This window comes from Nasonia vitripennis (assembly GCF_009193385.2).
Source record: "Nasonia vitripennis strain AsymCx chromosome 3 unlocalized genomic scaffold, Nvit_psr_1.1 chr3_random0005, whole genome shotgun sequence".
Lineage (NCBI taxonomy): Eukaryota > Metazoa > Arthropoda > Insecta > Hymenoptera > Pteromalidae > Nasonia > Nasonia vitripennis.
In genome coordinates this window covers 2539200-2552635 of record NW_022279624.1, presented here as the reverse complement: position 1 = coordinate 2552635, position 13436 = coordinate 2539200, and the positions used below count along the sequence as shown (strand labels likewise).

Here is a 13436-nt window from a genome sequence, read left to right as displayed (position 1 = left end):
GGAGAATCACCGAACCGAATTTTCTCAAGATCTGACGCACCGTGCGTCTCCGTTAATAAAGATAACCTTTCGACTGAATTTCTCGATGAAGACGGCGAAGAGGCGCGCCCTGCCCCCTTGCGATGCTAAACATCAGCTTCATCCGCCAGTTCCCGCGAGTGTAACGAATTAATGCGTACTTCTTCCCAACCTCTCAAGATTAGCTGTTATATGAAAATCCCTCATTCCTACGTAGTCCCGCCAACTAATAGCGTTTTTCCAGGCGTGATAATTCGAAAAAATATTCACGAGTTTTTAAAGTATTTTTAAGAATTATTTTCTCCATCTGCCTGCGAGAAAACACGCCGCGGCATATTGCGCAGCTGCGAATTCGGAATCTGCAAAAATCCGCATTTCATTTCTCCAATCCTCGCGGTCGAATGAACAAAGTAGAAAATCCTCCCATCGCGTATCGCTCGTGCGCGCGCTGATGTTTTGACGGCGAGCTCCCATATGCGAGATGGCAAATGGAATACAGCGGCGCTTGCATGCAAAGTTGCGCGTCGCACTCGACGTGTGTGCGAGGCCTAGAAATGAATCAGAGGGATAGTAGACGTCGATACTGCGGTATTTCATCTTTTTTGAGGAAATCGATAGCCGAGCGCTTTCTCTTGTCTCTCTCTCTCTCTCTCTCTCTCTCTCTCTCTCTCTCTCTCTCTCTCTCTCTCTCTCTCTCTCTCTCTCTCGCCTCCTCCTTCCTTTCGTCCTCTGTTCCGCTCGTTCGAAATGAAAAGACGAGGGAACGCCTGCGCCCGCGCATCTTCTTTTTCCCAAGATTGAACGTCTCCGCTCCCAAGAGCAATCGGGTTAACGTTCTGGAAGTGAGCTCGGCGCAGACAACTTTCTTCACGAGTGAAACAATAACATTGCGCATGCGAATATTTTTATATGCCCGTGCCGCCAAACTTTCGAATAAAATGTCACATCTCCTTGAACACGTCGAATTAATTTGAAGGATTTCTCCGCGGGCGGTTCGTGCGTTTGGTGTACTTTTTATAGCCTCGGCAGAAGCAATTAAACCGCGCGGCGCAATTAATTTTCCGGCTTATTAAATAATTAAGCGGCGTATCCGAAGTATTGTCTTCGCCCTCTCGTAAAATCCGGCTCTCGCCCCGTCGCGCTTCTCAGTGTAAGTACGTTTCGCTTCTGCCGCGTGGGCGCGCACAGAAAACAAAACGCACACCACCAGCCACCGCTCTCGAATCTCGTGCGCGGTATTAAGTCGCACTCGTTCTCTCGGCTCCCCTCGCCGTTCCCGCGCATACTTATACACATAGAGTCGCGGATAACTTGATAATCCAGGCGGTAATCAGTTAAAGTTTTCAGCGCGCGGTGCGCGTTCATCGGGAAAAGCGCAGCGCCGCCAGGACGAGCTTCATTGCGCTGCAAGGGCTGAGAGCCGAGATTCTCAAATCCCCCGCGTAGCAACTAAACGGATTTCCCCCTTTATACTCGGTGCTTTCGCGAGAACGATTCGCCTCCAGTTAATTATGCAGTATCGTTTCTCGACGACCGAGAAATCTCGCCGCTTCTTGCTCCGAATTTCGAATTGCGCATGCGCGAATGTCGCGAATTCCTCGAACCAACGGCGGTATTTACTGCGCGCATATTTTCAAGCGTTTTTGCCCACTACGCCCGAGTCGAGAAAAGTACGCATTCCTCTCTAGCGGAGATGCAGTGCCCTGTATTAATTTTGGGAGAGAAACGCGCAGTAGCTGAGGTGCTGGGCATACGAAGCAGTGCAGCGGAATACATCCAGCGGAAACGTGGAAAGCACGAGACTCGAAGAATTATTGCGGCAAAGTAGCTCCGCTGCTCTTTCTCGCTTCTCTCCTATCCTCCCGAGACCGCGCAATAATTCTCGCTCCTTTCCCGCATCTTTATTCCTTCCCGTATAGGTACACGCTGCGCACATACACTCTTGCGCGCTACTCCTTGCTCTCAGCGATTATTGTTTTACGTTCTCGTTCCATTTCGCGCTCCGCCCGCGTAAAACAAAGCAGAATCCTGCAGCTTGCAGTAGCGGAGCGCGCCGCCTGCCTCTGCCGTAATGAAATAATAAGGGCACAAGGCGGCAATGACTCGGCTCCCCGGCGTACAAGCGAGCGCATATACGGACGCGCGAGCGCGAGCTATATCTTGAGGCTGCGGAGCTTCCGGGACTCGCGAGAGCCTCTCGAATCCCAGGAGTCGAATGCCGGAGACAGGAAAAACGTATTCCGCGCCGGTCGGACGGAAATACTGTCTCCGCTCCGTGCACGAGTTCTTCGGTTTTGAAAGCTTTTTCAACAACTTCCTCCTGGCGCCGTTAAGCCAAACGCATTGCTCTCCCGCGCGTATTTCAGCGAGTTCGCGCGCGGTGGCTTCGTTACGAAGAGTGTAATTCGTTTCTTTCGAAATTTTCCGACACGGCAGTACGAATGAACGAAGAGAGTGTCAGCAGCTTGCTGGTGCCCGTAACGCGGTCTTCACTTAAATTCACAGGCGCAATTAAGGCCCAGAGACGAGAGAAAGTCGTAAAGGATACAAGCGCAGGGTAATAATACCCAGGCACGAGATTGCAGTAACGCACTTCAGAGGACAGAAGAAGCATAAGCGGAAGCGGGGGCGGGTTCTACGAGCGGAGTGGCAATTCCGCTGCTGTGCTCCTCTCTCTCTCGCTCTTTCTTCCTGCTCTCTTAGGGTCCCTTGTGATCCGTTAGTCGGTGCGCCATTTAGGCGAGAGGCCAGTTCACGCGCGCGAGCGGAGCATCTCTCTAGCTTCCTAAGACGCTTTTCTCTAATTGCACACTGCCTCCGACTTGATATAGCGTACATGAGACTTCTCATAAAAGTAACAAAGAGCCCGCGCCGCTATACCACGGGAGTGACATCTGCGACGAAGATAATAAAAGTTGCCATGCGGAAACTGCCGATCGGTGCATGATTTCACGAGAGCGAAAAAATTTATTTCATGCATGCTTTGAATTTTAGCAGTAGTGAAAAAAAAAAATTGCTGCGCGTTTGTTCGCTGGATACAAGAACAAGAATGCTAAAATGCGTAAAATGTAGGCAGGTACATGCCGTGTGCCCTGTTTACTTCCCCGTGTAACTATGCGCTCGTTATTATCTTACATTTTTATGAATACGTTCTTTCCAAAGTTGGACGGTTGAGCTCGCGCTACTTCTGTGCAACCTTTATAAAAACGAAAACTGTATTAAATTAATGCAATAAATTGTAGAATTTAAATTACGATAGCCATTTCCGTGCCTCGCATCTCTCGATGAACTGCTTCTAGCAGACTGCACGTGCGCGCACTGTCGAATCCAAGATTTATTCGGCATCTCAAATCCCGAAGATCCAGTCGGCCCCTTACGAATGTTTGACCGGCCCGCGCGCTTCGTGGGCGTAAGTCGAGTTGCCTCGGAGCAGGCGTCACTTCCATTATACAGCCGTAAAATGTACGCAGGAACGCGGAGCGAGTCTGCGAGACGCGTAGGAATATGATTCCCTTTTTATTTCGTTGTCGTCGTCGTTGAGCTTCTTAGGCTACGCCGCGCGGAGTCTCAGTTACGCGCCTCTGCTCGCGCGTCCAGAGATACGGCACAGATGCCGAGAATATTACTTTCTCTGGTCCCTTTTATGGATATTGCCCCCCGCGCCTCGTGAAGATTCTACGCACGCTGCTCTGTAAGAGCCTCCCGCCAAAATATTAGCTGATCTCGCGCCTCTGTGTATTCCTTCTCCGTGCCACCTCCGAGTGCGTATTTTCGTTGCACTCTGTGTTCTCTTATATTGGATCGACTCAATGTCGCACGGCTGCTGAATAATATACACAATACGAGCGAGGGCCGTTGACGCGCGCGTCTGCGCTGCGAATTGCAAATTTCGCTCGTCGCGCGTTCGTGTAACGCGAAATGTCTTGCGCAAATCCCTATATTTATTCGTCTGTAAATGTATAAACGATTGATTTATCCCGCGAAGGCTATATGATGCTTGATGTTTAGGGCCCGTAAAAGCGCTGTGAATTTTCCCTCGTGTGCACGTAAATCTCCTTTATGAATGCGTCGCTAGGCACTTTAACGAGTTCGCTTAATACCTGTATTAACGAAAGGCGCGCATTGCTATTTGAATTATTTTGCAAAAATCGAGCGCGCCGCTAGGTTAAAACCTAGTTTACTGCTGATGATTAAACATACGAGGGAAGATTATTAACCCAACGGCCAATATAAACTTTAACGCGGGAGCTTGCGAGCTTTACGACAGATTCGAGAGTAAGAGCGATAACGAAGCTTTCATTTTCTCCTCATAATTTCGAGCTCGTATACGGGAGCCGCATATATAGGGTACCGCCGCAGCAGATGCTCGCGCGCGGCGAACGTAAACAGCGGGGATTACACGAGCGATCACCTGCTTGCCGGTCGCGTATACGCGCGAGGCCCGACGCTTGCGTCGGTTCATTAAGCTTTCACGCTGATCGCCATTTACAACTTGGGCTCGCGTTACACGAGCATCGCCGACGCTCTGCCTCCTCGAGAATAGCTGCTTTGCTCCGCTCGTACGCGTATATACCTATGGCGCGGCTCTTTGTCATCGGCAGTCGTCGGGCCGCACGCGTGCCCGTTCCGCTGGAAATTCACATATGTACCTTCGGAGCTTTTATTGCCGTGAGTCTCGTATATTTTGGCGAGCAAAGTATTCGAGCTGTACGAAAGGACGCTCGCGGGAGACGTCCGACCGACGATTTACGGGCGCGCTTGTCAGTTCCCTTCCATGGCCCGCGCGGCGACGCTCGAGCTTTTTTATGATTCTTCTTCTCTTTTTCCCTCCTTTCCAGCCGTTTTACCTCCTCTCTTTTCTTCTTTATTTTTTTAATTTCAATACCGTGGCCTAACGTGCCTTAAATTTATGTGCTGCTATATCTTTTTTATATTTGAAATCTCTCTCGATCTTTCGAAGCCTCGAAGATAATAGCAATCGATATGAACTGCGACAGTGAAAACAAGCGCTCACCCGGTCTGTTCGCTGCAGTCAGCTGATGTTTGTATTTTCATTCCGAGCTGTCCATAATTATATATTCTGGTGACTGCGAGCTATTTCGATTTAAAATATAAACTCGAGGAGCCGCGAGCGATGAGGAAAAGAGAGAAAACGTGCCTCTTGTTTTTTCAGATTCCGAGCAGTCTCCGTCGGTTTACTTAAGGGACGATCCGCTCTTCGGCACACTGCAACTACAACAACACAGCGAGCTGAGGGCTCCGACTGCGGAGCGCGCCGCCTTCTACCTCGACGCGGCCGCGGCGGCCCGCCAGCGCGAGGACGGCGACACGCACATGCTCTACACGCTCCACGTCTACCAGTACAGCGTCGCCGGAAAGGGCGGAGGTACGTGTACTTTGTTTTTCGACATCGAATGATCGAACGCGGCGCACATCGATCGGTTCCCATTGCTTGCAGTGGCCGGGGGGCGCAGCAGGCTCCACCTGATCGACATCGGCAACTCGGAGCGCGGCAAGTCCTCCGGGGGCATCCCGCTCTCGGGCTTGGGCAACATCCTGCTGGCCATATTCAACGGGCAGAAGCACCTGCCCTACAAGGAGCACAAGCTCGCCCAGCTGCTAAAGGAGTGCCTGGGCTCACTGACCTGCCACGCGACCATGATCGCCCACGTCTCGCCCAACGCCCAGCGCTACAGCGAGACGCTGACGACGTGCCAGCTGGCCTCGCGGATCCACCGCATGCGCCGCCGCAAGATCCGCTTCGTCAGCGGCGGCACGCAGAACAATGGCAGCGGTGGCAGCTCGGGCGAGGAGGCGACCAGGCAAAACAGCGAGTGCGACCCCAGCTCGAGCGACCTCTCGGCCGACACCGTCATCTACGTCGGGCCCAGCGCAGACGACGCCACCGACGGCGAGCACCCGCCGGTCTACATTCCCAGTCTCAACTCCGGCGACAACAGGTTGGTTCGCGCGCTTGACTATTCGTCCTTGTATTTCGCATTGTTTCCCGGCTAACGCTCGAAAATCGTATAGGTGCGCGATGAACAGGGTGCTGCGAGGCTCCGGGGCCGAGAAGCCCGGCAAGATCCTCGAGGAGCGGAGTCCCGCCCACAAGAGCACCAAGGCCGTGAAAGCTCTCGCGCAGACGGCCTCGAAGCAGACGTCGCCGGCGCACAGCGCGACGCCCAAGGCGAGTCCGGCTCGCAAGTGCTCCTCGAAGATACCCACGGCCAAGGTGACGGACTCCCCGACGAGCAAGATTCCCGTGTCGACGGCCGGCGGGGCCTCCGACGAGCAGTGGATCGACGGCCCGAGAATATCCAAGTCCAAGGTGGCCGAGGCTCGGCACCTGCTGAAGGACGCCACGCATAAGCGGGAGACCTGGATAGACGGGCCCATGCAGATGACCGGGCCCGCGCCGCTGGTTCTCCACGCGCAGCAGCACTCCGGCGGCTACGGCTTCATGGACAGCCACAAGAAGAGCATGATCAGAAAGTGGGTGGAGAACCAGTCGTCGCAGATACAGCGCAGCAAGCACGGCTCCTCGTCCGCGAGCTCTCGACAGGTGTCGGATGTCAAGCTGAGCACCGGCAGCAGCCTGGCGCAGTTCAAAGAGCTCACAACCTTCAAGACCTGCAGCAGCAGCGCCGGCGGCGACGACGACGACACCTCCCTGTCGACGACGGAGAGCGACAGCCTCAAAGTCAACGAGATCGAGGATATAACCGAGAAGCTCGGGGCTAAGCTGAACCTGCTGAACATCAAATCGAATACGGACTCCGGCTTGGACTTGACGGGCAGTCCCCTGATGGACAGTCTCGAGAGGCTGAGCAGGACGCTGGACATGCTGGAGGACGACGACGACGAGGAGGAGATCGTCGTGCCGCCGCCGCTGCCGCTGATCGAGCCGCTGAGCAACGGGGTCAGCAGAGAGGTGTCGATGGAGAGCTTGAACTTGTCACACAAGGACATCATATCGCTGCAGCCCTCGAGGCATTCCATCTCCTCCGAGGACGAGATTCTCGAGATAGTCCAAGTCGACGACGGGGAGCAGGCGTCGATGCAGGACTCGTGTTTGCAAGTTACCGAGGAGGACATCGCGCTCTGCATGGGCGACAATCCGGCTTCCGAAGCGGGCCTGGACGAGCACCCCCTGAGGATACTCAGTCAGGAGAATCTCACCGTCGTCTCGACTTTCACGGGTAAGAAGTGTAGTGCATATTTTGATTTTGAATCTTAGTTAACTCGAATCTAATCGATGACTTTTTTCGAATGTCTGGACAGATTCGCTGTCCGTGCTGTCGGAAACCGAGCGTTACAGGTCGCATTTTGCGCCTCCGGCGGGCATGGGAATGCTGCCGCGGCCTTACTTTGACCACGAAGACTTCCTCGAGCAAGAAAACCGACACAAGTTCGACCAGCTGGCTCGACTCCACGAACTCTACCAAAGCAAACTCGCCCTTGCCAACGTCACTAATTCTCTGACTTACCAGAGAGAAAAGTCGTCGGCAGCCAGTGTCCGAGAGCAGCCCTGTAAGTTCACTTGCTTTTGCATCTTATGAAATGCTAAATACCGGAGCCAGCAGCAGCATCAGACTCAAAGAGCTGGCTCGCGGAAATTCCTGACCTTGACCCCTCGCTGCTCCGACGCTTTCAGGCGAGCAGCTCGGCAGCCCGCCAACTTGCCTAATAGTTTGCACTCCATCAATGTCTGCTCATCTTAATGAAAACTTCTCGCGCAGCCCAAAGGAATCCCTTTTCATCGAGGCTTATCTCGCGACCATGCGATATTCTCTTTGACGCGAGTGATACGAAGTCGGCGTTTTTTCGACTCCGACACCACCTTGCTGCTCGCGAATGAAAATTAATTAATTATTTGTAAAAAGCCAAGTTTACCGTTTCGATCCGAATGCATTCGGCGTTAATGATTCCTTGCCGTATCCTGCGAATAACGTGACTTAATTTGAACGGTGACGTTATCATAAATTGTAGCATCCACATCCGGAGCCTTCCGTCCACCGTCGCGTTGCCAGTCGCTCTCGCTCTCGGACGTGCTGTTCAACGACGCGGCCAGCAACCACGGCAGCATCTACAGCGAGCCGGCCTACGTAGCCGGCAAGAGCGAGCAGGACAAGATCTGCGACAACTGCCGGCAGAGCATGACGCGGCCGGCGACCGCATCCTTCTGGTACCCGAGCAGCGTGGCTCACCTGGCCAGTCCGCGGCGCTACTGCGGTCGCCTCGGCGAGTGCAACATCTCCAGCCTCAGGCATCCGGACGGCGCCTCCAATCCGAACCTCAAGGAGGAGATCGAGAGGATACCGGGCAACGGCGCCTCGGGCTCCGATCCCGAGGAGGAGTACATTGAGGCGAAGAAGCTTTTCGCCTCCACCGCCACCAACACCGCCACCTTCCTGCAGAGAGTCAACGAGCGAACGGTCACCGGCAAGTCCGACATCGAGGAAGAGATCCAGTTTCCCAGTGAGTAACGCGTACCTATAGCCCGCACCTTTTTCGCGTAATCGCTCGATCTAAACGCACTCGACGCTTCGTTTCAGGCTTCAATATTCCAATGCCGATGCCCATAACCATCCCGTCCTCGATACCATCCTCCATACCATCCTCCATACCATCCTCCATACCATCCTCCATACCATCCTCCATACCATCCTCCATACCATCCTCGATACCGTCGCCCATACCGTCTTCCATACCGTGCTCCGGAAGAATGCAGAGAAAGATCCTGAGCCTCGGTTCATCCCTTGGCCTCAACAAGGACGACTACGACTCTGGAGCCGACTCAACCTCGCGCGCTGCCAAATTCTCGCCTGCGACCCTCTCGAGACACCGGGCCGAAAGCTCCGGCTACGACAGCGTCGTCCGTGACAGCGAGACCAGCAGCATAGCTAGCGATTCGTCCAGGCAGACCAGCGCTCTTCAAGAACATCACAGTAAGACTTTTCTCTCTCTCTCTCTCTCTCTCTCTCTCTCTCTCTCTCTCTCTCTCTCTCTCTCTCTCTCGCTCTAATCTCACACGACTGCAGCATACGCACGCACGTTTAATCTTGCAATGTACACGTAGACAGGCACTATATAATTATAATTATTTAGCTTTCAGTAGTTTCCGGTTTCAATTTTTCTTGCCACGGTTGAGAAAAATAGCTCCGGCTTCTCGTTTGAGGAAAGCTACTCGCGAGTCCATTAATAGTCCTCGGAAATCGTGGAGTTGCTCGCGATAACTTAAGCTTCGGGAGCTATACGCGCAAGGTGCCCCGGCGAGTCGTGAACTTGCATAATTTTTCACGATCTTTCATAGCTCGCGCTATAAAGTTTCATTAATCAGCGTTAGAGGCTGTGCAGCAGACAGCTGTAGGTATAGGCGCTCATCGATTTCTCTCGAACAACTTGCGCGCGCGCGCGCGCGCCGGTTCCGCAAAGGAAATGAATATGTAGATTACCGCCGCGAGTGCGCAGGTTGCTTGCTTGCGCGCGGGCGTTTTCCTCTCACTCAAGGGCTAATATACTTTTGAAAGTCGATTAGACTGTTTTGCAAATACTACCCCTCCGGAATCACCAAAGCCAAAAGTTTGAGCGCTAACGAGATTACGGCGCGTATAACAGCTCGAGTGAATGGATGTACTTCATCGGTTTATTTATTTACTTCTAATATAGCTTGTCTCGTTGCATGCATTATGTATTTCAGTAGTGAAAGTAATAAGTGTCGCATGGTAAAGTCGTTCTGTGGAGGGAGGAATCGGAATCATATCTATGTGTGTGCTGATTTTAAACGGCTGCTGTTGTCTTTGATCTAGGTGGCGCGCTGGGTGTTTTAACGTCGACGTTGTGCGGCTGTTTCAGCGGTGGGACGACCGGGAGGGTCCGCGCGCCGGGCCCAGGGCCGGCCAGCTCTCGCGGCCACGCTCGCGTACAGCGCCGCGGACGCGGCGATGCTGGACAGATACGGCCGAGTGCGCACACTGCCGCCTGGCACAGCATCCAAGATTCGCAGCCTTCGTCTGCGCCAGCGCCTTCTTAAGCGCGAGCTGCGCGAGACCAAGAAGAGGCTCATGATACCCGACAATCGATGGACCTTTGAGCGTGAGTCGCTGTCACCTATCATATCATACTATAGTATTTGCTTATTTCTACATCATACGAATGTGTTTCGCTCGTTGCAGTGCACGTCGAGGACAGCATGAACTGGACGCATCCCGGCTTCGTCGAGGCTCTAGAAGCGGAGACGAATATTCTGCAGAAGCGAGTGGAGGCTTGCAAGAGTCGCGTGATGCTGGTCACCTGCTTCGATGCCCGGCCGAGGTATCACCTGACGTCGTCGCAAGCCAGAGTGTCCGCCAAATCTCTTGGTCTGAGGTAGCTGATGCTGCGCGGTCGATTATTCTGTTCAAAGAGAACGTGAAGCGACGAGAATTATAATGACGACAATTATCCCCGGATTATAGGTATATAATTAGTAGTCAAATAAGTTCGATGGCTGTATCGTATTTAGGTAAAAATAACAAAAAACTGCCGAATGAGACTTTGTTCGATTCCCGTCCATTCGATCGCGTTTATGAATAATTATATATACACACTTTTGTCAATCATCGTCATCGTCGATCATCGATTAATCGTTATACAGCCATGGACGAACAATTATGTAAACTATATTATAAAAGCGACATTAAAATTAATAAGCCAATCTTTGGGAAGAAAATTCGTATATCACACTGATGCACATTTTTCACAAGTAGTTACAAACAATTCGAGAGTTTTCCCGGCTCACCGTGTGTTTTCGTAAGTGTATAGCGTCCATGTCTGATGACATGACTGATTATCATAGACCATCATCGCTGAGACTGAGATCGCTCTCAGGGAACTCGAGTCATTATACAAAAATGAGAGAATAAAAAGACGTTTACTTCTGATAAAGACTGTTGGCCAACGCGCCGCACTTTTTCTATATTCCAAATAGAAAAAAAGTTTAGGAGAAATGACGAGGGCTTGCTCGACGAGATAGCGTGATAGCTCTAGTTAGAATATTTGATAAAAATACGTGGCACTCGTTCGGCGCCGCCGTGAGTGCTGTAGCACGTACGAATACAAGCTGGAAATTTCTGAGATTTATTCAGATCCTTTTCGTTTTGTATATTATACCACTGGCCCGTCTTGCTTCAAGCGTTTCTCCACCTTGCAACGGCGAGAGCCTTTTTTATTATTCAAGATAACGGTCGCACACACTGCCCAATTATCAATAATCTAGAGAATGTTGTACATACTATCTAATATGCAAAGTTTATAAAGTGTGAAATTTCTGCCGTGCGTAATTTCGAATTTTCGAAAGTTTTGTTACGAGTTCTCAGCATTTTTTATTATACCATACCGTTTACGCTACTTCTATTGATTTGTTATACATATGTGTATATAGTAAAGTGATTATTTATAATCAAGTCGAGCATGTAAGAATACGTATATTTATAATTAAGCCATAGATCACGTCAAAACACGCTAGTCAGTTATACAACGTATATTGTTAATCAAAGTTTATGATTTATTGAATGATCCCAAGGATTAATATAATATATTATACTGCGCAGGAGTTTTTCTACGGCATAAAAAGAAATCGTGGATTTCGTTCGTGCTATAAGTAGCGAAAGAATTTGACCGGGTAATTGAGTGTGAGTGAATCACTGATGGAAGCGTGTAATCCATTGTCTCATTACCTTATTACAATACAATCGGATTATGAATGATTTTATTTGTAGTGATCTTCCTCAGAATTCGTCTTGCTCTCGAGAGGATCGAATACGTGCATTTTAAAAAAATTATATAATATTCTAGATATAGCCTTTCTTATAAATATTAGCAGTAATTTTACTATATTTGGAAAAATTGTTAGGTGACCGAAATTTGTATGGCTCTCATATCGCGTCGGCAGCTTTACTATTTATAAATGTTAATGTTGAAACTATTGAGATATTTTATCGATGGCTCCGAATCAATAGCGCTGTTTACTCCTGCATTGATCTCGGAGTTAAATTTTTGTATCTTGATACATTTACACGCACGACTTATCACTCCAAAAGACTTAGCGACTGCGTTCGCGTCCACAGTTTATACAAGTATATAATAAATAATATGTCACGAGGGAAGCGCAATTAAAAATTAAACGCGACAACATAGAACGAATATTTGTGCTATAGGGTTGATGAAATACTGCCAACATCGTAATTACAATTAAAGGCGAACGCCGCCCGAATAATATATTAATGCACGCACGTTAATTCATGATGGTATTATCGTAGCTTTAATCGTTAACGCAGTTACCGCACCTCGTAGCTGGCTCTAATACTCTTCACTTAGAAAGACGTATGCAAGTTATATGGCAAAGCACGCAATTGACACTCAAACTCTGCACAGTCGCGTCGCGGCAGAACAGTCTCTCGAGCATAAACAAAGTGCTAATACAAAAGAAATTAAGTCATTATTTAAATGTGCGTTTAGTTATACATAGTCATGCTAACAAGTGTATTGAATTACTCCTCTGTAAGCTTATAGATTGCATTTATTGAGAAGAACAATTCTACGTATTCTAACTGAGTCGCATTAGTGTTATTGCATACATTTTAACGACTATAGTTAAATCTAATTTTAAAAAGCAGCACCAATGATTTTGCCACTCGGCTTTCGGTGCGCAACGCTCTGCGGATCTGAGAAAGTTGATCGAGTAAAAGTGCGAATGAATCTTCTGTGCGATGCTTTTATCAAGACGTAACTTTAGATTTTCGAAGCCGGTCGATCCTCATTTTCGCGCAGAGCTGAGAGGATTTTCTTGTCGCCAAGTCATTGCGTTGAGAGAAGCACACATACAACGATTTACGATACCATCATGCGAGTGTTTGTCTTGCGAGCCGCTGCTGCAGGCGTCTCGAATGTGCGCGCTGATGCATGTTCCGAAGTGCAGTGGCGATTACAATAAATATACACAATAGGCAGGGACTCTTTAACCGTCATCGTTGCGGGCAATGGTTTTTCTATCTCGGTTCAATTTCGATTTTGCGTCGATATCACAGAGTCATTTCCGTTCACCAAATGTAATGTATTGTCTCCGCAGCGCGCTAAATAAGTTACGAACTCGTGAACTCCACGAAACTTTGAACGATGGTGCTCTTTATTCTCTGTTCCCTGTTCACCATCCTTTGAAGTCAAGATATCGAAATATTTCTTGGCGCACAGCAAGTACACACAAGCACGTACTGCACCCTACCAATCGAAGCCCTGACTTGAACATTTCTGTATTATAGCTCTTGTATTATATTTATATTATATTTTATATGTACAAACTAGTGATGTAATTTCTTGTAATAAAGATCGATTTACAACATGTACAAAATTACCATTCATTGGCGACCTCCCGTCCC

General features: G+C 49.8%; 1 protein-coding gene across 1 annotated transcript in view; it reads left to right on the top strand.

Annotated features, from left to right (window-relative positions):
- LOC100114360 (kinesin-like protein GA13060) overlaps positions 1–10313 on the top strand; it is a 228945-nt gene extending 218632 nt beyond the window's left edge. Inside the window, exons 10-17 of the mRNA XM_031925859.2 lie at positions 5192–5404; positions 5477–5978; positions 6052–7220; positions 7303–7551; positions 8011–8499; positions 8577–8969; positions 9831–10116; positions 10197–10313. Of these exons, the coding sequence (XP_031781719.1) occupies positions 5192–5404; positions 5477–5978; positions 6052–7220; positions 7303–7551; positions 8011–8499; positions 8577–8969; positions 9831–10054 (3239 nt within the window). The 3' untranslated portion in view covers positions 10055–10116; positions 10197–10313. The remainder of the gene's footprint in view (positions 1–5191; positions 5405–5476; positions 5979–6051; positions 7221–7302; positions 7552–8010; positions 8500–8576; positions 8970–9830; positions 10117–10196) is intronic.
- Positions 10314–13436: the final 3123 nt, after the last annotated feature.